At 43.1% G+C, this 26,863-nt stretch overlaps 1 protein-coding gene across 20 annotated transcripts in view; it reads right to left on the bottom strand.

The window, feature by feature from the left end:
- Positions 1 to 26,863, bottom strand: part of LOC115157190 (obscurin) — a 91,074-nt gene that overhangs the window by 46,272 nt on the left and 17,939 nt on the right. For 13 of the 20 annotated variants that reach the window (XM_029705230.1, XM_029705228.1, XM_029705232.1 and 10 more), the window contains 19 exons: positions 26,562 to 26,834; positions 26,182 to 26,448; positions 19,805 to 20,074; positions 19,303 to 19,572; positions 18,328 to 18,597; positions 18,105 to 18,217; positions 17,803 to 17,956; positions 17,345 to 17,506; positions 17,041 to 17,145; positions 9,510 to 9,779; positions 9,042 to 9,308; positions 6,162 to 6,428; positions 5,741 to 6,007; positions 4,406 to 4,672; positions 3,179 to 3,445; positions 2,458 to 2,724; positions 1,748 to 1,822; positions 649 to 750; positions 335 to 427 (listed from right to left, as the gene is read on the bottom strand). In XM_029705230.1, coding sequence (XP_029561090.1) covers positions 335 to 427; positions 649 to 750; positions 1,748 to 1,822; positions 2,458 to 2,724; positions 3,179 to 3,445; positions 4,406 to 4,672; positions 5,741 to 6,007; positions 6,162 to 6,428; positions 9,042 to 9,308; positions 9,510 to 9,779; positions 17,041 to 17,145; positions 17,345 to 17,506; positions 17,803 to 17,956; positions 18,105 to 18,217; positions 18,328 to 18,597; positions 19,303 to 19,572; positions 19,805 to 20,074; positions 26,182 to 26,448; positions 26,562 to 26,834 — 4,026 coding nt within the window. The remainder of the gene's footprint in view (positions 1 to 334; positions 428 to 648; positions 751 to 1,747; positions 1,823 to 2,457; positions 2,725 to 3,178; positions 3,446 to 4,405; positions 4,673 to 5,740; positions 6,008 to 6,161; positions 6,429 to 9,041; positions 9,309 to 9,509; positions 9,780 to 17,040; positions 17,146 to 17,344; positions 17,507 to 17,802; positions 17,957 to 18,104; positions 18,218 to 18,327; positions 18,598 to 19,302; positions 19,573 to 19,804; positions 20,075 to 26,181; positions 26,449 to 26,561; positions 26,835 to 26,863) is intronic. The other 7 variants (XM_029705233.1, XM_029705246.1, XM_029705248.1 and 4 more) reach the window with 5 other exon arrangements.

The raw sequence follows: 26,863 nt of genomic DNA, 5'->3' as shown, positions 1-26,863 counted from the left end.
ATTACATCATATAACAAAACATCTTTAAAACAGACACACACTGCCATTAAAACTGAGTGAAAACCAAGTAAAAACATATTATTATTACATTACTACATTATTACATATTCGTGTCAAGTAAGAAAATACTAAGAGGATCACAAGTTGAAACACAGACCCAAAAAATGAGTCACACAGTGCTAAAGCCACAAAGGAACAGATATGAACTGCTGCTTGTTGGCCTATCTGACTGCAATTATCGACCAGATAAAACAACACAATTACATACAGCAACACCAGAATACCATTTTTTTTTAATTGCTGTGACAGACAACAGATAGTTCATCTTTCCTACCAGAGGCTTCTACTACGGTCTTCTTCTCTAATGTCTCCTTCTGGGGCTCCGTTTTGGGGGTGGCAGGAGCAATAGGGGTTGCAGGCTTCGAGACTATGACAAAACACCATAATAACTAAACATTTTTTAACTTTACTTCAACAAGTAACCAGAAATGTTAACTACTGTATTCTTTTCTACGGTCTCCTTCTGGGGCTCTGGTTTAGGGCCGGCAGGAACAGCAGGCTTCACAGATATAGCAGAAATCAGAATACCTCAATATTCTATAACTTCCAGAATGAGCTCAACAGAGAACATATCTTATCTTTTCCTACCATGGGCTTCTACTACTGTCTTCCTTTCTACTGTCTCTTTCTGGGCCTCTTTGGTCTCCTGCTGCTTCTGGGTCTCCTGTTGTTTGTGAGTGACTGGAGGAGCTGGGGGTTTAAACATTTCACTTTAGATCCAACTCTGAGCTGAGTATGCTCACAAAAGCATGCCCTCAAAGGGAAGCAGAGAATCCAAAACAATGTCAGGCTGCTCAAAGCTAAGGTGATAATTGTGCACAGACAAGGTTTGCATACACATACAAAACATAGTTGCAACCTGGTTAAGGGTTAATTCTTGACAGATAAACAACAAACTACATCTGGCTAATAAGAATGGTCAGTGCTAACCGGAATCCTCGGGACGTCCCTACCCTAAACCTTAACCCTAACCTTAACCCCTAGCCTTAACCATAACACTTACCTAACCCTAACCTTAACCCCTAGCCTTAACCATAACCCTTACCTAACCCTAACCTTAAACCTTACCTTAACCATTTTCAATTTCAACTTCAATGGTGTAGGAATGTTCTAAGGATCCCGGAGAGCACTGAACTAATAAGAAGAAAGCTACTATATTAGTCCCGCCCTGCACCCTTGATTGACAGAGGAGAAGTTGCACATTCTGTAGAGATGAGGTATCAGATAGAAACTTTGAATGTTCTCCAGTCACTATAAACAAAGTTACACCTGTAAATTAGGTAAATTTGTCATTGAAAATAGCACTAGGAAAAATGTATTTGGTGATATGCATATTGCATAGCCTAGGCAGCCGACAGTGGGCACTAAATTTGCAATATCATTTAAGTTTGATGTGCATTCCAGGTAATACACTTATGTTCCCCGTGGACCGGCTAGTACATAAAGCATCCCCCATTCAGGCTGCAAAGGCATCATTTTCCTCCTTAACAAGCTTTAATGGTGAACCGCCATTTGTATATTTGTACTGTCCTAATTTAAACACAAATTTACACCAACATGTTCAGATTTCCCGACAATTCAGGATGTTGCACACCGCATTCAGCCAAGACATAGGCACTATAGACATACCATAAAGACAGATAATCAAGCAGTAAACCAAACTGTTACTCTCCTTGTCCTTCCCTACCTTCTTCCTTTTTGGCCTTCTCCTTCTGGGGCTCCTCCTGTTTGAGAGTTACTGGAGGAGCTGAATACTTCAGAGCTGCCATAAAACATGCAACTTAGAATACAAAACCTCATAACCAAACCTTTTATGACAAGACTGACCATAACAGAAAAACAGCCAACAGAGGGATGTATCATACAAACTGCCAACAAAGGATGTACCACACAAGTCTCAAATAAATACATGATAACTGTGAACACCAGAAGCAATGAGACAAAGCCTTCAGAACATGTGGACTGACTGCAAACAGAATAGAGACAAAGATGCCTACTCAATTTCCTTTCTAAGCACAACAAACAGTGGCACAAACAAACCACAAGAAACTTCAAGTACAGTGACATATGCACTGACTATAAAAGGACAATGAATACTATCAGCATCATCACCGACATTATCAACAGGACCAAGAAGCAGGACAAACTGCACAGATGACAAGTTAAAGCAGACAGACAAACTGTTCTCCATGTACGCTCCCCTTCCTACCTTGATCCAGTTTGGTCTCCTGCCTCAGAGGCTCTTGTTAACCCTAACCCTAACCGTAACCTTAGAAAGCAGTTTCTTATCAACATATAGTTTGTTGATAGAATGACCATCTGTAGCGCAACCAAATATAGTTTTACCAAACATATTTAGTGACAAAGGCACCTCTAAATGTATTAACTCTCTCCTACCCTTAATCTTGAGACTGGCTGTAGTCTTCTGGTCTCCACACACACAGCTGTAGTCTCCACTGTCCTCGGGTACTACTTTGCTGATCAGGAGTTCACTCACAGATTCTTTCTGCTTCATCTGGTACTTTTCTCCAGACTTCAGCACCTGTGTTCCCTTCCTCCATTCTACAGGAACCGCAGGTTTAGAGAGCTCACAGTGCAGGGTAACACTGCCCCCTTCCTCAGCCTCCTGCCTCTGCAGTTTATATTTGAAGGTCACAGGTTGGGCTGAAAGTCATTCATGGTTTAGTTACGAATGATGACAGTTAACAACCAAAAACTAAAGTCATCCTCACATAGTCAATGAAACACACTTAAAGCAATAAATGGAACTAAACCGTACTAAAACAATACATAAACAACAATATAACTCCTTGAATCAAAGCGATATAAACAACGATACACTGACGTAACACTGAAGCAAAGTATCCATAGACAGACACAAAGACAAAACACAGAGAGACAGACATAACATGGCATTTCACAAAACATGATGAAGTTAACCAACAAATGGACATCATAATTGACAATTACCGAATACAGATATATTTAAAACCAAAAGTAATCTGCTTGACAATGCACTGAAACTCCATTTGAAATATTACCTACAATTGATCAGAACATCGCAAGAACACAACAATTATACAGTACTGTAAATAGTTAACATAGATCTTCCCCCTACCCTTAATCTTGAGACTGGCTGTCGTCTTCTGGTCTCCACACACACAGCTGTAGTCTCCACTGTCCTCGGGTACTACTTTGCTGATCAGGAGTTCACTCACAGATTCTTTCTGCTTCATCTGGTACTTTTCTCCAGACTTCAGCACCTGTGTTCCCTTCCTCCATTCTACAGGAACCGCAGGTTTAGAGAGCTCACAGTGCAGTGTGACACTGCCCCCTTCCTCAGCCTTCTGGCTCTCCAGCTTCTGTTTGAAGGTCACAGGTTGGGCTGGGGATTCAGATGAAACCATATAAAATACACTGAAAAACAATAACCACTGATATGAGGCAATCAGACATGAGTTCATCCTCTAAAACCATGAGAATGGCACAGTTCAGAAAGCAGATACTTGAATAATGAAACCAAACCCAGAAACAGAGACAGAATGATCAATAGCACACAAAGACTAACAACATGATAATCAACACAATAAAGACAGACAGACTACAAAGATCAAACTGGACAGAGACAGATAAGACACAGAGACAGTTAAGACACAGAGACAAATGAGACACAGAGAAAGATGAGACACAGAGACAGATAAGACACAGAGACAGGTGAGACACAGAGACAGATGAGACACAGAGACAGATAAGACACAGAGAAAGATGAGACACAGAGAAAGATGAGACACAGAGACAGATAAGACACAGAGACAGGTGAGACACAGAGACAGATGAGACCCAGAGACAGATGAGACCCAGAGACCGATGAGACCCAGAGACCGATGAGACACAGAGAAAGATGAGACACAGAGACAGATGAGACACAGAGACAGATGAGGCACAGAGACAGATGAGACACAGAGACAGATGAGACACAGAGAAAGATGAGACACAGAGACAGGTCAGAGACAGATAAGACACAGAGACAGATGAGACACAGAGACAGATAAGACATTGAGAGAGTAATAGTAAAATGGGAACCTTTCTCAACTTAAGCACTAGATTTTCAGGCAATTCAGAACTTGCTGCTGACAATGAATCATTAAATGTACAAAATTCATCAAAGCCAAGTTGACAACTATGCCTACTCAACACATATCAGAGCCGTTTTACCAAACCAACTTCTTTAAAATATTCTGCTGAATCACACTTGAAACTTTGATAACGACAGTGACAAAGACAATACAGAACAACTTCAGTGGAACATAAAGTAGCTATTTATTGACACCAATCTGCCCCCTACCCTTAATCTTGAGACTGGCTGTAGTCTTCTGGTCTCCACACACACAGCTGTAGTCTCCACTGTCCTCGGGTACTACTTTGCTGATCAGGAGTTCACTCACAGATTCTTTCTGCTTCATCTGGTACTTTTCTCCAGACTTCAGCACCTGTGTTCCCTTCCTCCATTCTACAGGAACCGCAGGTTTAGAGAGCTCACAGTGCAGGGTAACACTGCCACCCTCCTCAGCCTTCTGGCTCTCCAGTTTGTGTTTGAATGTAACAGGTTGGGCTGTGAATTCAAATTAAACCATATAAAATACACTGAAACACAATAACCACTGATATGAGGCAATCAGACATGAGTTCATCCTCTAAAACCATGAGAATGGCACAGTTCAGAAAGCAGATACTTGAATAATGAAACCAAACACAGAAACCGAGACAGAATGATCAATAGCACACAAAGACTAACAACATGATAATCAACGCAATAAAGACAGACAGACTACAAAGATCAAACTGGACAGAGACAGATAAGACACAGAGACAGATAAGACAGAGACAGTTAAGACACAGAGACAGATAAGACACAGAGACAGTTAAGACACAGAGACAGATAAGACACAGAGACAGATAAGACACAGAGACAGATGAGACACAGAAACAGATGAGACACAGAGGCAGATGAGACACAGAGAAAGATGAGACACAGAAACAGATGAGACACAGAGACAGATAAGACACAAAGACAGTTAAGACACAGAGACAGATGAGACACAGATACAGATGAGACACAGAGACAGATAAGACACAGAGACAGATGAGACACAGAGACAGATGAGACACAGAGACAGATAAGACACAGAGACAGTTAAGACACAGAGACAGATGAGACACATAGACAGATGAGACACATAGACAGATAAGACACAGAGACAGATAAGACATAGAGACAGATAAGACAGATAAGACAGATAAGACACAGTCAAATAAGACACAATGACAGATAAGACACAGAGACAGATAAGACACCGAGCCAGATAAGACTCAGAGACGATAAGACACAGAGACAGATAAGACATTGAGAGAGTAATAGTAAAATGGGAACATTTCTCAACTTACGCACTACATTTTCAGACAATTCAGAACTTGCTGCTGACAATGAATCATTAAATGTACAAAATGTATCAAAGTCAAGTTGACAACTATGCCTACTCAACACATATCAGAGCCGTTTTACCAAACCAACTTCTTTGAAATATTCGTGAAACTTTGATAACGACAGTGACAAAGACAATACAGAACAACTTCAGTGGAACATAAAGTAGCTATTTAATGACACCAATCTGCCCCCTACCCTTAATCTTGAGACTGGCTGTAGTCTTCTGGTCTCCACACACACAGCTGTAGTCTCCACTGTCCTCGGGTACTACTTTGCTGATCAGGAGTTCACTCACAGATTCTTTCTGCTTCATCTGGTACTTTTCTCCAGACTTCAGCACCTGTGCTCCCTTCCTCCATTCTACAGGGACTCCAGGTTTAGAGAGCTCACAGTGCAGGGTAACACTGCCCCCCTCCTCAGCCTCCTGGCTTTCCAGCTTGTGTTTGTAGGTCACAGGTAACGCTGACAAACCATTGATTTAAATGTGAAATTATTCTGTATATACAGTCCACTAACTACACACATTTCTGCTACCAACACATGAGCTTACACATATCAATTAAGGCTGACTGAGTCCTCCCCAACATTCCCATTGACCAAGAACATGTACCCATACCATTGACTTTTATAGTCGCTGTGGTCCTCTGATCTCCGCACTCACAAGAGTACTCTCCACTGTCTTCAACCTTCAGATGTTTTATCTGAAGCTCACAGCCGGCATCTTTTTGCTTAATCTCATATTTGTTTCCAGCTTTGAGATTCTCAGTGCCTTTCTTCCACTGAACCGTGGCTCCAGGTTTGGCTAACATACAGTAGAGAGTAGCATTCTCTCCTTCCGTGGCTTGCTGGTTCTTCAGCTTCTGTTTAAAGCTGGCAGGCAAGGCTGGAAAAAGACCAACATGCCCGACTTCATTAAAAAGTAGGCAAAATCATTTTCTTTGCCATCTTCAGTTGTAATGGAAGGGCATAAGAATCAAAATGGTGGAGAAGAATGGGTCGTGGACAATGATCCCGATGCTTTTATTGCTGTCCTTTGGAACCTAAATATGATTCCAATGATTGGGTTGTTCAATGAAACAGATGACTTGTTAACTGAAGATAGTTATCAAACCAGTAAATGGAATGAACATGGTGTTCACAGCTGATCACCACCACAAAATTAAATCCTTCCAAAGTGCACAAAGGATCAGCAGCATACAGAGAAATACATTTGTGGAGCTTTTGCATAACTTATGCAGCTTAACTTTGCATTGAGGCACACATCTGTACATGAACAATATTCAGAATAGTTTCAAGATAGGAATAATGCCTTAGTTTATGACCCTGCAGTATTTTCCAAGACACAATAGAAACATTGTCCAAACCTTTGACGTAAAACTGAGCCTACATGGTAAAAAAAAGCTGTTCTTTCCATAATATGGACTTGGTATTTTACCAAACAGGGCTATATTCTGTATACTACCCCTACCTTGTCACAGCACAACTGATTGGCTCAAATGCATTAAGATATTCCACAAATGAACTTTTAACAAGGCATACCTGTTAATTGAAATGCATTCCAGGTGACTACCTCATGAAGCTGGTTGAGATAATGCCAAGAGTGTGCAAAGCTGTCATCAAGGCAAAGGGTGGCAACTTTGAAGAATCTCAAATATAAAATATATTTTGATTTGTTTAACACTTGTTTTGGTTACATCATGATTCCATATGTGTTATATTATTGTTTTGATGTCTTCACTATTATTCTACAATGTAGAAAAACTTTAAATGAATCTTTTGACTGGTATTGTACCGTATACATATTTTTTTACATAGACATTTGTTAACTGTCTGAGTGGAGTGAGCAAATAAACTGGACAACTAAGAATCTACGGATCAGGGATGCCTCTATTCATCAAGTATGCATCCTTTAAGAATCAAATCTTTCTGTCTTTACTCTTTTACCTGCGTCATGGATTCAAATACATCATGCACTTCCCATGAGGATGGGAGACCCAAAGACGAGAGAATGATTAACAAGACCAACGCAGACCGATACAGAATGGTTGACTGAGATCTGATGGTATGAATGGTGCCACAGGCATCGAAGACACCAGCGGTGGTCACTTATGATATTGGATAAATTGGGCATTTCACAATGCACAATGAACACTGCAACGACGAGTCAACGATGAAAAGATGAACGTCAAGCAAGTATCATTTCAATTTCAGAGAAACTGAAAAAGAGGGCAAATGCAGTGATGCACTTCCATCTCTGGTATCTACTGGAGCTGTAGACCTACAATAGATATAGATACAGTATTATGGGGGGAGGGGTGGATTGTTATGAGGGTTCCCAGCCCCCTCTTGCTCACATATAATTCGAACCATGGACCCGGCCATGGGAGTTACCTTTGATCATTAGCGAAGCGTGCACTCTCTTATCCCTAACCACCACAGAGATTGTGCCTGAATCCATAGGGGTCAGCTCCCTCATGGTGAGGGAGTGGAAACCCCCCTGAGGTACCTGGATCTCATTGAGGGGGCTGGGCTGCAGAGGGGTTTGGTCTAGGCACCACCGCACCTGATGGGTTAGGTCAGGCAGGCTTACAAGGCACCTAAACGTGGCAGAGTCCCCCTCAAAACACTCAACGTCCTGGGGTGGCTCTACTATGAGCACTGTCTGGCCTGGATGGAACACATCCAGGTCAAATACTGCTCTGTGTCACGTTCATTGGAATGATCGGACCAAAGCGCAGTGTGAGTAGCGTTCCACATAATTTATTAGAAAGTGAAACTTAGCCAAATACAAACCAATAAAGAATAAACGAACCATGACGACAATGCAGTGCTAATAGGCAACTAAACATAAACAATATCCCATAACCCACAGGTGGAAAAACATGCTACTTAAGTATGATCCCCAATTAGAGACAATGATTACCAGATGCCTCTAATTGGGAATCATACACAATCACCAACATAGAAAAACAAACCTAGAACCCCACATAGAAATAATAAAGTAGACTAACCCCCCAGTCACGCCCTGACCTATTCTACCATAGAAAATAAGGACTCTCTATGGTCAGAACATGACACTGAGCATAATGTATTTCTTGTCCACCAACCAGCATGGGAATAGATAGTAAGAAGGAATGATCTCCCAAATGTTTAAAAATGAAGCAAAGCAAAGGGACATGAATTATGCTCAGTCAATACTGTTGCATCGTGTGAATGTTGTAATAATCGGCATGTCTGCCCAAGAAGACAAGCAGGGGAGTCAATCTTACTAGATGTCACAATGTCAGCTCTGATACACCACAACCAAACTATGACTCATATGGCCTCTAGTAATATTCAAGTTCTGATCTTTAAACGTTGGCAGAGGTCAATCACATCACTCACAAAACATTTTTCACGAAAGAATCCAAATTCTCAACATTAATTCAAAGTGTAATTACTAAATGTGCAAAACCATGATTTCAGACAAAGACAAACATATAGGCCAAGATCTTACCTTTGACTGTCACCTTAGCCGTCATCTTGGCGGTGCCAACGTCACAGGTGTAAGTTCCGCTGTCTTTCTCCTCCAGCTGTTTAATGGTAAGTGTGAGAACGGTCTCCTTTTGGGTCATCTCGCAGCGTCCCCCGGCCTTGAGCTCTATGCCTCCCTTGGACCAGGTGGCCTTAGAGGCAGGCTGGGCCGTCTCACACTGTAGGGTCACTGAGCTCTTTTCTTCCGCCTCACTGTCCTTCAGCTCCTTGGTGAATTTGTGGACTGGCTCTGAAGAAACGGACATTCCCGTAGGAGCACAGCAGAAGGCATTGAGGTAGGAGAGGCAGCGCTTATATTTAGTGTTATTTAACATTAAAAAGCAGTCATAGTTGAAAAGTGGTAGTTCACGGTCAATGATACCTAAATATCTAGTAAACAAGAACCATTAAACAACTGAAGGTGTCTGTGAAAGGAACTTGTCAGACTTACCTTTGATCACCAGCTTGGCCTTGGTAGTGGCTCCTCCGATGACCTCACAACTATATTCTCCAGAGTCCTGGACAGTGACGCTGCGGACGGTCAGCTTCATGACCCTCTCCTCTTTGCTGATGTTATACTTCTCACTCTTCCTGATGTCCTTCCCATCCTTGGCCCACTGGACGGTGGCGCTGTTCTGTGTGACCTCACAGGTGAACACAGCATCCTCCCCTGAGACAACGCTGACGTTCTGCAGCTCCCGTGACACAGATTGGGCTTTGCCTGAAATAAAGGACATTTATATTACCTTTGTTTTAATTTTGAGGATGGCTCAATTTCCTTCCAATTACAGAAACAAAAAAGCTCAGAAATTGGTTAATTTTATTAATTGATTAATTTGATTAGTTTCTCCTAATAGTCTACATATCCAATTTAAAACGATAACCTCAGGGATCAGTTGATCGAAGTTTCAAAACAATGAATGCTAAAAGCCCTGCAGATTGATGTTAGAGCCTCAACTGGTACAGATGTCTGACCTTCAACAGCTAGGGTAGTCTTGGAGTTCAGGTTCTTGATGTTGAAAACCACCTCACCAGTATCGGCTGGTGTCACATCCTTGATAACCAGCATGTGTTTGCAACTTGTACTGGAGACCTGGAAGCGTCCTCCATTTGCCACAGTCTGGCCATTCAAGGTCCAGGCACACTCATCAGTGTTCTCCCATGATAGAAAACACTGAAAGCTACATGTTTCTCCCTCCATCGCCTCCACAGACTTCAACTGCTTGGTGATACCTGTGCTCAGGTCTACGTAAAGGGTGGGGAGAGGATTTTTGTTTCAAGGACATGATGACAAAATTGCTGTAGAGGCTTCAGCGCACTATACTCATTTGTTCGCAAATTATGCTGCGTCGTCAAACACACCTCTCACAGTGACCTTTGACTTGGAAAGCTCAGTTCCCAGGTCACATCTGTAATCCCCTGCGTCTTCCTTGGTAACGGCTTTGACGATCAGACCCAGGGACTTGCCTGTGTGCAGTACCTCATACTTAGGCCCAGCGGTCAAGACCGTACCATCTTTCCTCCAGGTGGGGGAGACCCTGGGCTTGGATGCCTCACACGTCAGGGTGATCATACCTTTCACTTCTCCCACCACGTCATCCAGAGACTTGAGGAACACTGCACACTTCTCTGGAGGAATCCAAATGGAGAGCAAGACTTAACCCCACAACCACCAGTCAAAGACGTTTAACATATTCTTTAGTCCCACTTCTACACTACAGTATTTTGACTTGGAACCAGACTAGGTCATGAGTCCTTACCTTTGACCTTTAGGGTCACAGCCTCCTTGACCTCCCTGACCTTGAAGGTGATGGTGCTGCCATCCTCAGGTGATGGGTTCTTGAGTGTGAGCGTGTGCATTTTGCCCACCTGAGTGATGGTGTTGACTTCGTTGGAGAAGAGTACTTTGTAAATTGAGCAGCCAATGCACCTTCTTATCAGCGTAGTTGAGCTCACAGGTGAACACTGCATCACTGTCCTCATCCACCTCAGTGTCCACCAGGTGCTTGGTTATCTCCACTTTCCGAACTGTGATAAACCACAGCACACATCATCATTGTACCATGGATTTGGTTTAAGTTAAGAGGATGGAATCTCATTTGAACCATCAATGCTCAGCAAAGCAAATAGCATTGAAGTCAAATCAACACCAAAAAGCAATACAAAACATTCACTCTACAGTGAGAGTGGCTTTGGTCTCGGCAGCAGTCGACTGACAGCGGTACTCCCCAGTGTCTTCCTCAGTCAGCTTCTGTATGGTCAGCTTAGCCCGCACAGCGTCCTGTTTCAGACTGTACTTGTCTGATGTCGCCAGGAGGGTTTGGCCTTTGAACCAGCTCACCTCTTTGGGTGCGGTGGAGAACTTGGAGCTCAGCGTGGCTGAGCCCTTCTCTTTGGCTGTCACATCCTTAATGGGCTCTACAACCTCAAGAGGGCGCTCTGTAGTCGAGACAATAAGACATGCAAACTGCTCTGATCATAGGCAAGTCATGTAACATGCTCCTAACCCAGTTTTGGTTGTAATCTGGTTGTAATAACGTCATTTCAACCAGTTATATCCACTGGGAATATGGTGCTCTGTGTGAGGAGCCTCTGACCTTTGACAGTGAGCTGGGCCACAGACTTGCTCTTGCCAGCACTGAACTGGACAGGTCCTGTCATGGAGGCCTTGGTCTTCTTGAAGGTGAGGCGGTGCATGGAGCCCTCCTTCTCCATCTCCAAGTCAGCGCTGTCTTGCATGGCCACACCATTCAGGGTCCACTTGGGGGGCTTGACTGAGTTGATGTTGATCTCCACCTCGAAGAAGGCGGCGAAGGGCTCGATCACTTCCACGGCACTTAGCTCCCGTACAATGCTGATGGCCTGCTCTAGAGGGACCATAGATACCGAGCGTATAGGTCAAACTTGAGAGAGAAGCACTCTTAATTACACTCTTTAGGGATATTATAAGAGTGCTATTTCCATTCATTCACTCACTGACTGGTAATCCTGTGTCCTGAAGTATTCATACATGCTAAAAGAGATTGAAAGTGTATTTTTATAAAGTCACATCAACCTTTATAAAAATACACTTTAAAGAAAATTCCTAGAAGTTTACAATAGACGATGTCCTGATTTTCATCCCGTTACCTTCCACAACAAGTTTACAGGATGTCTTGTCGTCGATGGCGTTGCAGGTGTAATTATCCTCGTCGTCCGCACCCACGTCATTGATGGTGAGTTTGCGGTATATACTCTTGCTGCTAATCTCGTGCTTCTTGCTGGACTTGATCTCCTTCTTGTTCTTGTACCACTTGACCTTGGCGCTTGCCCGAGACATTTGACATTGCAGGAACCCACGGTGTGTATGCATGGCTAACTTATCCCTGAGCTTCTTCACAAACTGGACAGGGAGCTCTACAGTAACAATAACAACCGTATCAATACAAGGAAGCCATACTAAGCAGTACCACAGTAGCATATAAAAACTCTATCATACATCAAAGCTGTAAGCAGCACTAAAATAATACAGTCTACAAAGAAAAGAAAGTACTTGACGAGCCATGGCAATACCAAAGAAGCCTATAAGCCTATGCAGAAACCCTTTGTAAGCATATCTGATCTATTTACTGTACAGTTGCTTCCAGCATACACTACAAGACCAAAAGTTTGTGGACACCTGCTCATCAAACATCTCATTCCAAAATCATGGGCATTAATATGGAGTTGATCCCTCCTTTACTGCTATATCAGCCTTCACTCTTCTGGGAAGGCTTTCCACTAGATGTTGGAACATTGCTGAGAAGACTTGCTTCCTTTCAGCCACAAGAGCATTAGTGAGGTCATGTACTGATGTTGGGCGATTAGGCCTGGCTCGCAGTCTGCGTTCCAATTCATCCCAAAGGTGTTCGATGGGGTTAAGGTCAGGGCTCTGTGCAGGCCAGTCAAGTTCTTCCACGCCAATCTCAACAAACCATTTCTGTGAGGACCTCGCTTTGTGCACGGGGGCATTTTCATGCTGAAACAGGAAAGGGCCTTCCCCAAACTGTTGCCACAAAGTTGGAAGCACAGAATTGTCTAGAATGTCATTGTAAGATTTCCCTTCAATGGAACTAAGGGGCCTAGCCCGAACCATGAAAAACAGCCCCAGACCATTATTCCTCCTCCACCAAACTTTACAGTTGCCACTATGTGTTGGGGCAGGTAGCGTTCTCTTCGCATCCGCCAAACCCGGATTCCTCCATCGGACTGTCAGATGGTGAAGCGTAATTCAGGACACCCGAGCGCTACAGCACCCGGGGGTCCTGTTCTGTGAGCTTGTGTGGCCTACCACTTCGCGGCTGAGCCGTTGATGATCCCAGATGTTTCCACTTCACAATAACAGCACTTACAGTTGACCGGGGCAGCTCTAGCAAGGTAAACATTTGACGAACTGACTGGATGGAAAGGTGGCATCCTATGACATTGCCACGTTCAAAGTCACTGAGCTCTTCAGTAAGGCTTGGTTTAAATATACTTAAGTATCAAAAGTAAAAGTGTAAATCATTTCAAATTCCTTATATTAAGAAAACCAGATGGCACAATTTTCTTGTTTTTTTTCATTTACGTATAGGCAGGAGCACACTCCAACAAAGACATCATTTATAAACAAAGCCTTTGTGTTTAGTGAGTCCACCAGTTCAGAGGACCATTTTCCTGTCCTGCTTAGCATTCAAAATGTAACTAGTACTTCTGCGTGTCAGGGAAAATGTATGGAGTAAAAAGTAAATCATTTTATTTAGGAATGTAGTGAAGTAAAAGTAGTCAAAAATATAAATAAAAAAAGTAAAGAACCGTACACCAAAAAACTACTTAAGTAGTAATTTCAAGTATTTTTACGTAAGTACAGTCGTGGCCAAAGGTTTTGAGAATGACACAAATATTAATTTTCAGTCTGCTGCCTCAGTGTCTTTTGATATTTTTGTCAGATGTTACTATGGAATACTGAAGTATAATTACAAGCACTTCATAAGTGTCAACGGCTTTTATTGACAATTACATGAAGTTGATGCAAAGAGTCAATATTTGCAGTGTTGACCCTTCTTTTTCAAGACCTCTGCAACCACCCTGGCATGCTGTCAATTAACTTCTGGGCCACATCTTAACTGATGGCAGACCATTCTTGCATAATCAATGCTCGGAGATTGTCAGAATTTGTGGATTTTTGTTTGTCCACCCGCCTCTTGAGGATTGACCATAAGTTCTCAATGGGATTAAGTTCTGGGGAGTTTCCTGGCCATGGACCCAAAATATCGATGTTTTGTTCCCCAAGCCACTTAGTTATCACTTTTGCCTTATGGCAAAGTGCTCCATCATGCTGGAAAAGTCATTGTTCGTCACCAAACTGTTCCTGGATGGTTGGGAGAAGTTGCTCTTGGAGGATGTGTTGGTACCATTCTTTATTCATGGCTGTGTTCTTAGGCAAAATTGTGAGTGAGCCCACTCCCTTGGCTGAGAAGCAACCCCACACATGAATGGTCTCAGGATGCTTTACTGTTGGCATGACACAGTGCTGATGGTAGCGCTCACCTTGTCTTCTCCGGACAAGCTTTTTTCCGGATGCCCCAAACAATCGGAAAGGGGATTCATCAGAGAAAATGACTTTACCCCAGTCCCCAGCAGTCCAATCCCTGTACCTTTTGCAGAATATCAATCTGTCCCTGATGTTTTTCCTGGAGAGAAGTGGCTTCTTTGCTGCCCTTCTTGACACCAGGCCATCCTCCAAAAGTCTTTGCCTCACTGTGCGTGCAGATGTACTCACACCTGCCTGCTGCCATTCCTGAGCAAGCTCTGTACTGGTGGTGCCCCGATCCCGCAGCTGAATCAACTTTAGGAGACGGTCCTGGCGCTTGCTGGACTTTCTTGGGCGCCCTGAAGCCTTCTTCACAACAATTGAACCGCTCTCCTTGAAATTCTTGATGATCCGATAAATGGTTGATTTAGGTGCAATCTTACTGGCAGCAATATCCTTGCCTGTGAAGCCCTTATTGTGGAAAGCAATGCTGACGGCACGTGTTTCCTTGCAGGTAACCATGATTGACAGAGGAACAACAATGATTCCAAGCACCACCCTCCTTTTGAAGCTTCCAGTCTGTTATTCGATGTCACGTCCTGACCATAGTAAGATGTGATTTTCTATGGTAGAGTAGGTCAGGGCGTGACAGGGGGTGTTTTGTGTTTTTCTATGTTTTCTATTTCTATGTTCTTAGGTTCTAGTTTTTGTATTTCTATGTTGGCTTGTTTGGGATGATCTCCAATTGGAGGCAGCTGGTCCTCGTTGTCTCTAATTGGAGATCATATTTAAGTAGGGGTTTTTCTTCCTGGGTTTTGTGGGTGATTGTATATTTTGAGTGCTGTTTGTTTCTCTCTGCGTCACAGTTTGTTGTTTTGTCATTTCAGTTATTTATCTATTGCAAAGTTTCACGGATTTAATAAAATGTGGAACTACAACCACGCTGCACTTTGGTCTGCTCCTTTCGACAGCCGTGACATTCGAAGTCAATCAGCATGACAGAGTGATCTCCAGCCTTGTCCTCGTCAACACTCACACCTGTGTTAACGAGGGAATCACTGACATGATGTCAGCTGGTCCTTTTGTGGCAGGGCTGAAATGCAGTGGAAATGTTTTTGGGGGATTCAGTTAATTTCCATGGCAAAGAGGGACTTTGCAATTAATTGCAATTCATCTGATCACTCTTCATAACATTCTGGAGTATATGCAAATTGCCATCATACAAACTGAGGCAGCAGACTTTGTGAAAATGTATGTTTGTGTCATTCTCAAAACTTTTGGCCACGACTGTACTTTACAGCACTGGCAAACATACTGGCTTTTTTACAGAACAGCAAACTCCCTAAACTGAGATGGAAATACTAAAAGAGCCATGTCCCCTGGATCTCATCATAGGAAAGATCTTGAAATAACTTCAAGGAGCTCTGAAATATGTCCAATCCTCAAGATGAGGAATTCATTGGAGTAAAACGTAATAATAATTGCCCTGATGCATCAGCAGCCTACACACACTTAGACAGACTTATATTTTTACATTTTACATTTCAGTCATTTAGCAGACGCTCTTATCCAGATTTACTTACAGTTAGTACATTCATCTTAAGATAGCTAGATGAGACAACCACATATCACAGTCATAGTAAATACATTTTTCCTCAATGTAATTATTTTTAAATATTTTTTTGTACCAACTTTGTCCCAATCTACAGCATCTCAAAGTGGACTTAAGTCTAGTTAAGTTGGTCATTGACTTTCTCCTCAATAGTTGTCAGTAAGCCAAAGAAAACATCTTCCTGTGCAATTCATATCCACGGGCTACCTCAAGGAACAGGGATTTCTCCTGTGCTGCACTCCATCTACTCCAAAGTCCTGAGGGGCTTGGATAGTCACTGCATGACCTTTTCACTCCTGGCCTGGTACAGAGGGATCTCCATAAGCAACATGAGAGCAAGCTCCCGAGGGTGGTCAGGTCACCCTGGGATCTGAGTCCTGTGGTTCAGGTTTCCAGAGGATGTAAAACAACCGTATATCAAAAAAAGACTGCACCATGGATTTCTAGGGAAACAACTCACAACCTCTACATATTCTTAGGGGTCATCTTGCCCTCTGGCCAGGGATACAAAACACCAACATTTCAGAATAAAAGAGGCAATATCCACAGACATCTGGCTGCTGAACCAAAATAAACCTCAGGACAATAACTCTGAGGACACAGAGGACAGACTAACTAGCTGACCGATTGACTGGATCAGATTTTAGTTATGGTTAGAGCACTGAAGTCACCATTGGTATGTTTAATAACTGTTAGTGAATTCTGTGAGTTTGTTATGTATATTGTGATGAGCTGACCTGAACATCATTCATTTAACAAAGGTATTCTATCATATGACATATTGTGCCGTATATAGCATTCTATGGGGAATGCATGCTGGAAATAGGTTTGTTTCTTTACCTTTCACTGTCAGTTTGGCCGTTGAAGAGGCCTTTTCAGCTGTGAATTTAATCTCCGCCACGTCTTCTGGTGTCACCGACTTAATCAGCAGCACATAGATTTTACCTTTAATTGAAAGAGGGCAACTTATAAGAATAGTACAGAATGGTAAAACACAGAAATAGTAAATTAGACCTAATTAATCAATGATGGCTAATAATTCAAAAGCTGATGCATGAGTGTCTATTACTAAAATGTATGAGTGTCTATTACTAAAATATAACATATACTTGGAAAGAATTCTAAATGTGTGTATCCTCCTCACCCTCTTGTCTCATCTTGATGTTGTCACCGACTTTGAGTTTGGTGTCTCCTTTGAACCACTGGCAGGCCACTTCATCGTGAGAGATCTCACACATGAATGACGCACTCTCCTTCTCCATCACCTCCACATCCTCCAGCTTCTTCACTATCTTAATGTCTCGGGCTTTGGGGGAGAATCACAAGAGACCATAAAAAGAGACATCAGAGAGCCTTCAACACATCTAATGCTGAATGGAATATGGGCATTCTTTTCCATTGATTCAGAGCTATATATCTGGTAAGAAGGATGTCTATTATTTAAAATTGAGACATGCACTATTTTACCAACCTGTAAGTACATCTATCATTGACAAGCCTATTCAATCATCATTGGATTGTATTATACAATCATTATCATTGGATTGCATAATATACCATGTATCATGTTGTATCATATGAATAACATGTAGGGACTCATACCATGTACAGTGAGTTTGGCTGATGTATTGTCGTCAGACGTTCGACAAACATATGTGCCCTCATCCTCTTTGGAACATTTATGGATGAGGAGGCTACGTGTGCGACCCTGGGAGTGGATGCCAAAGTTCTTTCCTGGTTTTAGTTCCGTATCACCCTAGGTAACAGTGATATTTTAGTACAAATGATTACTTCACTTTGTATACACAATTATGCAAAGTAAATTGCTGACATTGAACACTTTCTCGTTTTGCATGACTGGATGTTCGAGTTCTATGATTTACCACAAGAATATGTTTTCTCACCTTGAACCACTTGACCTCAGCATTGGTTCTGGACACCTCACACTCAAGTGTTGCCTTCTCCTTCTCTGGAGCTTTGACATCCTTCATGGGCCTAGAGATCATGGCAGCAGGTTCTGTACGAGCCACAATGCAAAAGGTACAGTATTTAAATAAGAGGTGCCACTTCAAATAACACTCAACTTGATGAATAGCTTAATGTTGGACAAACATTGAGATAACCTACCTGCAACAATGAGCTTGCCAGAAGACTTGACCCCTTCCGCTTGGAAGACAATCGTTCCTGCGTCCTCCATCTTGAGTTGGGACAGTGTAAGGGCATGCTTCTTTCCAAGGGCCGTGATGCGACAGTTGGACCCTGCCTTGAGCTTGGCTCCGCTCTTGGTCCAGGAACCCTCCACATCAGCTTGACTGAGCTCCACCTCCAGGGTCACTGTCTCCTTCTCATTGGCCTTGACCTCGGCCAGCAGGCCCTTCACCACCTCAATCTTCTGCACTGTGAAATACAGATAGAGGGAATGTTTAGGTGTGTTGGAATATGCTAAATGTTTAGGTTATACAGAATCATCACTAAGTGTCCTGTGCATCTCTTTTCAGCACTGAAACTGTAGATATAAATAGTCTGGGGCTACCAAGTGGCGCAGCGGTCTAAGGCACTGCATCTCAGTGCTAGAGGCATCACTACAGACCCTGGTTCAATTCCAGGCTGTATCACAAACGGTCGTGATTGGGAGTCCCATAGGGTGGCACACAATTGGCCCAGCATCGTCCGGGTTACGGTTTGGCCGGTGTAGGCTGTCATTGTAAATAAGAATTTGTTCTTAACTGACTTGCCTAGTTAAAAAAGGTACAAAAATATATATATAAAAAAAGAAACATCTGTGTGGAGATCAAATGTTCAAACTGCATGTCAGATTAGGAAATACTGTCTGTGCTTAACTAAGATCACTAGGGGCTATTTATACATAATCATAAAACTACAGCATCTGTAAATGGGACATACTCTTACTTGGGCGGTAGGTAGTCTAGTGCTTAAGAGCGTTGGGCCAGTAACCGAAAGGTTGCTGGATCGAATCCCCGAGCTGTACTAGGTGAAAATTCTGTCGATGTGCCTTTGAACAAGGTACTTAACCCTAATTTCTACTGTAAGTCACTCAGGATAAGAACGTCTGCTAAATGACTAAAATGTAAATGTACTTACCATCCACAGTGAGTTTGGCCTGGGTCTTGTCATCCAGAGTTTCACAGGAGTAGTAGCCGCGGTCAGCGGTAGTCACACTCTTGAAGACCAGGGTCTGCTTGGCCCCGTCCACCCTGATGTCCATGTTGTCTCCGGGCTGCAGCACCACGCTGTTCTTCATCCACCTGACCTCTTTAGAGGGTCTACTAAGCTCCACCTCCAGCTTCACTCCCTTCTGATCCTCTACCGTCGTCACGTTCTGCAGCTTCTTCTTGAACATCACCGGCTCCACTGTCAGGGTACAAAGAAAACACAGATATTACAACTCCTTCATGATAACTGTAGCCCTTTTAAGCTAAAATGCTTAAAAGGCTTATACATTTTTGTAAACAATGGCTATAATTGTGTATCAGTCAATCAAAACAATCTGATGATAATACAGAACAGAAGTATATCCACTGGAAATTAGCTCTGATATTATATCATACAGTAAGTGTTAAAGCGAATAGAGGTTGGTTCTTACGTTGCACTTGGAGGGTAGCGCTGCAGGTTTTGCCCTCAGCTGCCATGCTGATCTCCCCAGCATCCTCCTGACTGACTGACGTGATGGTGAGGGAGTGGCTGGTGGCCCTGTGCTCAATCTTATACTTGGGCCCAGATGTGATTGGCACGTTGTTGCGGAACCATTTTACTTTGACGTCTGCTGGGGTGACACTACACTTGAAGACGACATCTTTCCCCTCCACTGCAGCGATGCTGCTCAGCTTGGAGGTCAGATTCACCAGTCTGGGGGCTGAAAAGTTCAGAATGGAAAAGATTATCTGGAGACACTTAATTAGACTCAGGCACACAGAAAATGAGTAAATATTAAAATACATGGGTTAATATCTAGAATGTTTGACGATATGTCTCTAACTATGTTGTATTTGTCTCTAACTATGTTTTATATATCTGTAACTATGTTGTACATGTCTGTAACTGGGTTGTATTTGTCTGTAACTATGTTTTACAGGTCTGTAACTATGTTGTATAAGTCTGTAACTATGTTGTACAGGTCTGTAACTATGTTCTATATGTCTGTAACTATGTTGTACAGGTCTGTAACTATGTTGTACATGTTTGTAACTATGTTGCACAGGTCTGTAACTATGTTGTATTTGTCTGTACCTATGTTGTATTTGTCTGTAACTATGTTGTATATGTCTGTAACTATGTTGTACAGGTCTGTAACTATATTGTATAAGTCTGTAACTATATTGTATAAGTCTGTAACTATGTTGTGCAGGTCTGTAACTATATAGTATAAGTCTGTAACTATATTGTATAAGTCTGTAACTATGTTGTACATGTTTGTAACTATGTTGCACAGGTCTGTAACTATGTTGTATATGTCTGTACCTATGTTGTATTTGTCTGTAACTATGTTGTATATGTCTGTAACTGTGTTGTACAGGTCTGTAACTATGTTCTATATGTCTGTAACTATGTTGTATATGTCTGTAACTATGTTGTATATGTCTGTAACTATGTTGCACAGGTCTGTAACTATGTTGTACAGGTCTGTAACTATGTTGTATTTGTCTGTAACTATGTTGTATAAGTCTGTAACTATGTTGTACAGGTCTGTAACTATGTTCTATATGTCTGTAACTATGTTCTATATGTCTGTAACTATGTTGTATTTGTCTGTAACTATGTTGTATATGTCTGTAACTATGTTGCACAGGTCTGTAACTATGTTCTATATATCTGTAACTATGTTGTACATGTCTGTAACTGTGTTGTATTTGTTTGTAACTATGTTTTACAGGTCTGTAACTATGTTGTATATGTCTGTAACTATGTTGCACAGGTCTGTAACTATGTTGCACAGGTCTTTAACTATGTTGTACATGTCTGTAACTATGTTGCACAGGTCTGTAACTATGTTGCACAGGTCTGTAACTATGTTGTAAAGGTCTGTAACTATGTTGTACAGGTCTTTAACTATGTTGTACATGTCTGTAACTATGTTGCACAGGTCTGTAACTATGTTGTACAGGTCTGTAACTATGTTGTACATGTTTGTAACTATGTTGCACAGGTCTGTAACTATTTTGTATATGTCTGTACCTATGTTGTATTTGTCTGTAACTATGTTGTATATGTCTGTAACTATGTTGTACAGGTCTGTAACTATATTGTATAAGTCTGTAACTATATTGTATAAGTCTATAACTATGTTGTGCAGGTCTGTAACTATATAGTATAAGTCTGTAACTATATTGTATAAGTCTGTAACTATGTTGTACATGTTTGTAACTATGTTGCACAGGTCTGTAACTATGTTGTATATGTCTGTACCTATGTTGTATTTGTCTGTAACTATGTTGTATATGTCTGTAACTGTGTTGTACAGGTCTGTAACTATATTGTATAAGTCTGTACCTATGTTGTATTTGTCTGTAACCATGTTGAATATGTCTGTAACTATGTTGTACAGGTCTGTAACTATATTGTATAAGTCTGTAACTATATTATATAAGTCTGTAACTATGTTGTACAGGTCTGTAACTATGTTGTACAGCTCTGTAACTATGTGGTATAAGTCTGTAACTATGTTGTATTTGTCTGTAACTATGTTGAATATGTCTGTAACTATATTGTTTAAGTCTGTAACTATATTGTAAAAGTCTGTAACTGTATTGTATAAGTCTGTAACTATTATATACAGGTCTGTAACTATGTTGTATAAGTTGTAACTATATTGTATAAGTCTGTAACTATGTTGTATAAGTCTGTAACTATGTTGTATAAGTCTGTAACTGTGTTGTATTTGTCTGTGACTATGTTTTACAGGTCTGTAACTATGTTGTATAAGTCTGTAACTATGTTGTACAGGTCTGTAACTATGTTGTATATTTCATGTAACTATATTTTACAGGTCTATAGTAATGTTGTATATATCTGTAACTATGTTTTACAGGTCTGTAACTATATTGTATAAGTCTGGTAACTATGTTTAATATGTCTGTAATTATATTAAATATGTCTGTAATTATATTGTATAAGTCTGTAACTATGTTGTTTTTGTCTGTAACTATTTTGTATATGTCCGTAACTATGTTGTATATGTCTGTAACTATGTTGTATATGTCTGTAACTATGTTGTACAGGTCTGTAACTATGTTGTATTTGCCTGTAACTATGTTGTATATGTCTGTAACTATATTGTATAAGTCTGTAACTGTATTGTATAAGTCTGTAACTATTTTGTATTTGTCTGTAACTATGTTGTCACGTCCTGACCAGTAAAGGGGTTATTTGTTATTGTAGTTTGGTCAGGACGTGGCAAGCGGTGTTTGTTTTATGTGTTTCGTTTTTTTTGGGTTAATGTTCTATGTTAGTGTATTTCTATGTTCGTTCTAGTTTTTCTATTTCTATGTTTAGTTTATTGGGTTGACCTTCAATTGGAGGCAGCTGTTCCTCGTTGCCTCTAATTGAAGGTCCTATTTAGTAGGGGTGTTTTTCCATGGGTTTTTGTGAGTAGTTGTTCCGTATGTAAGCTGTGTGCCTTACAGGACTGTTCGTCGTTGTTTTTGTTTAAGTGTTTGTTTTGGTTTTTCTTCACAATAAAGAAGATGAGTATTCACATTCCCGCTGCGCCTTGGTCCCATCTTTACGACGAACGTGACAGAACTACCCACCACCAACGGACCAAGCAGCGGGCCCAGGAGGAGCAAGGATCCTGGGCCAGGAAAGAAGGGAGCAGCACCAGGAGTGGAGCAAGCACGGTGCTCGGGAGGTGATGGCATCCTGGTCGCTGGAGGTACTAGAGGCAAGGATAGACTGGACGTGGGAACAGCTACTGGACCATTGCAACAGCCTGCCTGGGAAGCAGGTGGAGCTGGAGAGGAAGCCCAATAAATGTTTTGGGGGGGCACACGGGAAGATTGGCTAGGGCAGGCAGTAGACCTGAGCCAACTCCCCGTGCTTATTATGGGGAGCAGCGGATCATGAGAGCGCCGGACTATGCGGAAGTGCACCCGTTGTTGCCCTTGCGCACGCACAGTCCGGTGCGAGCGATTCCAGCCCCTCGCAAGTGCTGTGCTAGAGTGGGCATCCAGCCAGGTAGGAGTATGCCTGCGCAGTACATCTGGCCACCAGTACGTCTCCTAGGCCCAGGCTACCCTGCGCCTGCTCTACGCAAGGCAGCCATCAGGCCTCTGTACAGCCTAGTTTGCACTGTGCCAGCACTCTGCCCGTGCAGGGCTACTGTGATTACCCAGCCAGGACAGGTGGTGCAGGCTGTGCGCTCCAGACCTCCAGTGCTTGTTCATGGCCCGGAGTATCCAGTTCCTGCTCCCCGCACCAGCCCTGAGGTGCGTGTCTCGAGTCTGGCCCCTCCAAAGCCAGCACCACGCACCAGGCCTCCAGTGCGTCGGCCCAGTCCAGTACGTCCTGTTCCTGCTCCTCGCACTAGCCTTTAGGTGCGTGTCTCCAGTCTGTTACCTCCAGTACCAGCCCCACGCACTAGGCCTCCAGTGCGTCAGCCCAGTCCAGTTCGTCCTGCTCCTGCTCCTCGCACTGGCCTTTAGGTGCTTGTTACCAGTCTGGCGCCTCCAAAGCCAGCCCCACGCACCAGGCCTGTAGTGCGTCTGTCCAGTCCAGAGCTTCCGGAGACAGTTCCCCGTCTAAAGCTTCCAGCGACAGTTCCCCGTCTAGAGCTTCCGGCGACAGTTCCCCGTCTAGAGCTTCCGGCGACAGTTCCCCGTCTAGAGCTCCCGGCGACAGTTCCCCGTCCAGAGCTTCCGGCGACGTCCTACAGTCCGGAGCCTGCAAAGACAGCCCACAGTCCGGAACCGGCAGAGACGGCCCACAGTCCGGAACCGACAGAGACGGCCCACAGTCCGGAACCGACAGAGACGGCCCACAGTCCAGAACCGGCAGAGACGGCCCACAGTCCGGAGCCTGCAGAGACGGCTCACAGTCTGGAGCCTGCAGAGACGGCTCGCAGTCCGGAGCCTGCAGAGACGTCCCGCAGTCCAGAGCCTGCAGAGACGACCCGCAGTCCGGAGCCTCCAGAGACGGCCCGCAGTCCGGAGCCTACAGAGACGGCCCGCAGTCCGGAGCCTGCAGAGACGGCCAGCATTCCGGAGCCTGCAGAGACGGCCAGCATTCCGGAGCCTGCAGAGACGGCCTGCAGTCCGGAGCCTGAGCAGCCAAAGTCGCCCTACAGTCCGGAGCCTGCGCAGCCAGAGTCGCCCTCCAGTCTGGAACCGGCGCAGCCAGAGTCGCCCTCCAGACCGGAACCGGCGCAGCCAGAGTCGCCCTAAAGTCCGGAACCGGCGCAGCCAGAGTCGCCCTCCCATCCGGAACCGGCGCAGCCAGAGTCGCCCTCTAGTCCGGAGCTCCCAGAGTTGCCCTCCAGTCCAGAGCTCCCAGAGTCGCCCATCAGCCCGAGGTCTCCAGCGTCGCGCATCAGCCCGAGGTCTCCAGTGACGCGCATCAGCCCGAGGTCTCCAGCGACGCGCATCAGCCCGAGGTCTCCATCGACGCGCATCAGCCCGAGGTCTCCAGCGACGCGCCTTAGCCCTGTGGACAGGTTAAGTTGGCGACTAAGGCCGGAGCCTGAGCCACCTCCATAGTAGGTGGGTTGGGGGGGGTGTAGCACAAGAACCGTCGGTGACGGTGGGCACCCTCCCTTCCCTCCCTTTAGTTCGGGATTATTTTTGTTTTGAGGTTTATTTTTGTGTTTTTTGGTTTGAGGTGCATCCGTGGTCTCCAACTTTGTGGGGGGTGGTACTGTCACGTCCTGACCAATAAAGGTGTTATCTGTTACTGTAGTTTGGTCAGGACGTGGCAGGGGGTGTTTGTTTTATGTGTTTCGGGGTTTTTTGGTTAATGTTCTATGTTAGTATATTTCTATGTTCATTCTAGTTTGTCTATTTCTATGTTTAGTTTATTGTGTTGACCTTCAATTGGAGGCAGCTGTTCCTCGTTGCCTCTAATTGAAGGTCCTATTTAGTAGGGGTGTTTTTCCATCGGTTTTTGTGGGTAGTTGTTCCGTATGTAAGCTGTGTGCCTTACAGGACTGTTTTTCGTCGTTGTTTTTGTTTAAGTGTTTATTTTGTTTTTTCTTCACAATAAAGAAGATGAGTATTCACATTCCCGCTGCGCCTTGGTCCCATCTTTACGACGACCGTGACATATGTGGTATATGTCTGTAACTATGTTGTACAGGTCTGTAACTATGTTGTATTTGTCTGTAACTATGTTGTTTAAGTCTGTAACTATGTTGTACATGTCTGTAACTATGTTGCACAGGTCTGTTACTATGTTGCACAGGTCTGTATCTATGTTGTACATGTCTGTAACTGTGTTGTATTTGTCTGTAACTATGTTGTACATGTCTGTAACTGTGTTGAATTTGTCTGTAACTATGTTGTACAGGTATGTAACTATGTGTTACATGTCTGTAACTGTGTTGCACAGGTCTGTAACTATGTTGTACATGTCTGTTACTGTGTTGTATTTGTCTGTAACTATGTTTTACAGGTCTGTAACTATGTTGTATATGTCTGTAACTATGTTTTACAGATCTGTAACTGTGTTGAATATGTCTGTAACTATGTTGTATTTGTCTGTAACTATGTTGTATATGTCTGTAACTATATTGTATAAGTCTGTAACTATATTGTATAAGTCTGTAACTATGTTGTTTAAGTCTGTAACTATGTTGTTTAAGTCTGTAACTATGTCGTTTAAGTCTGTAACTATGTCGTTTAAGTCTGTAACTATGTCGTTTCAGTCTGTAACTATGTCGTTTAAGTCTGTAACTATGTCGTTTATGTCTGTAACTATGTGCTGCAGTGGTGAGAGACCAAGCGTTAAATCTAATGAAAGTAAAGCCTTAGCTACCGTTGGTGGAGACCTTGGCAGAGGTCTTATCATCTTTGCATTCACAGATGTACTCTCCCTCATCCTCTTTGGTCATTCCTGTTACGGTAAGGACCCGCTTGGCACCGTCAGCGCTGACACAGAACCTGCCACCGGGTTTGACCTCACGACTGTTGTGGCGCCAGAGTACGTCCCCTGAGGCTTGGTTCAGTTCACAGGTCAGGGTCAGCGTAACACCCAGCTCTGTGGCTACAGGCTGCAACTGCACCACAAACTTCAGCGGTGTATCTGAGAGGAAACATGGACAGAACTTCATTTACTTAATTTTATATGCATGCTCTTATGTCAGTATTGACTGTACACGCCAATCAATTGTTCTGATGAATGAATTGCTAACTAACGTTTGACTTGAACTTTGAACTCAAGCTTGTCATCATCAGTGTGGCAAGAGTAGGTGCCACTGTCTTTGACTTCGGTGGACTTCACAATCAGGGTACGAGAATGTCCCTCTCTCTTCATCTCATATTTAGTGCCCTCCTTCAACTCTACTCCATCCCTGAACCACTTAACACTGGCACTCTCCGAAGTCAGCTCAGTGGTCAAAACAATCTTCTCACTTGCTTGAACACTGCATATATCCTTCACGGCAGTCTTTTTAAACTTGGCAGAGGATTCTAGAGAAAAAAATAAAACTTGTTAGCGT

Source organism: Salmo trutta, chromosome 21, assembly GCF_901001165.1.
Source record: "Salmo trutta chromosome 21, fSalTru1.1, whole genome shotgun sequence".
Taxonomy (NCBI): Eukaryota; Metazoa; Chordata; class Actinopteri; order Salmoniformes; family Salmonidae; genus Salmo; species Salmo trutta.
This window is presented reverse-complemented; position numbering and strand designations above follow the sequence as displayed.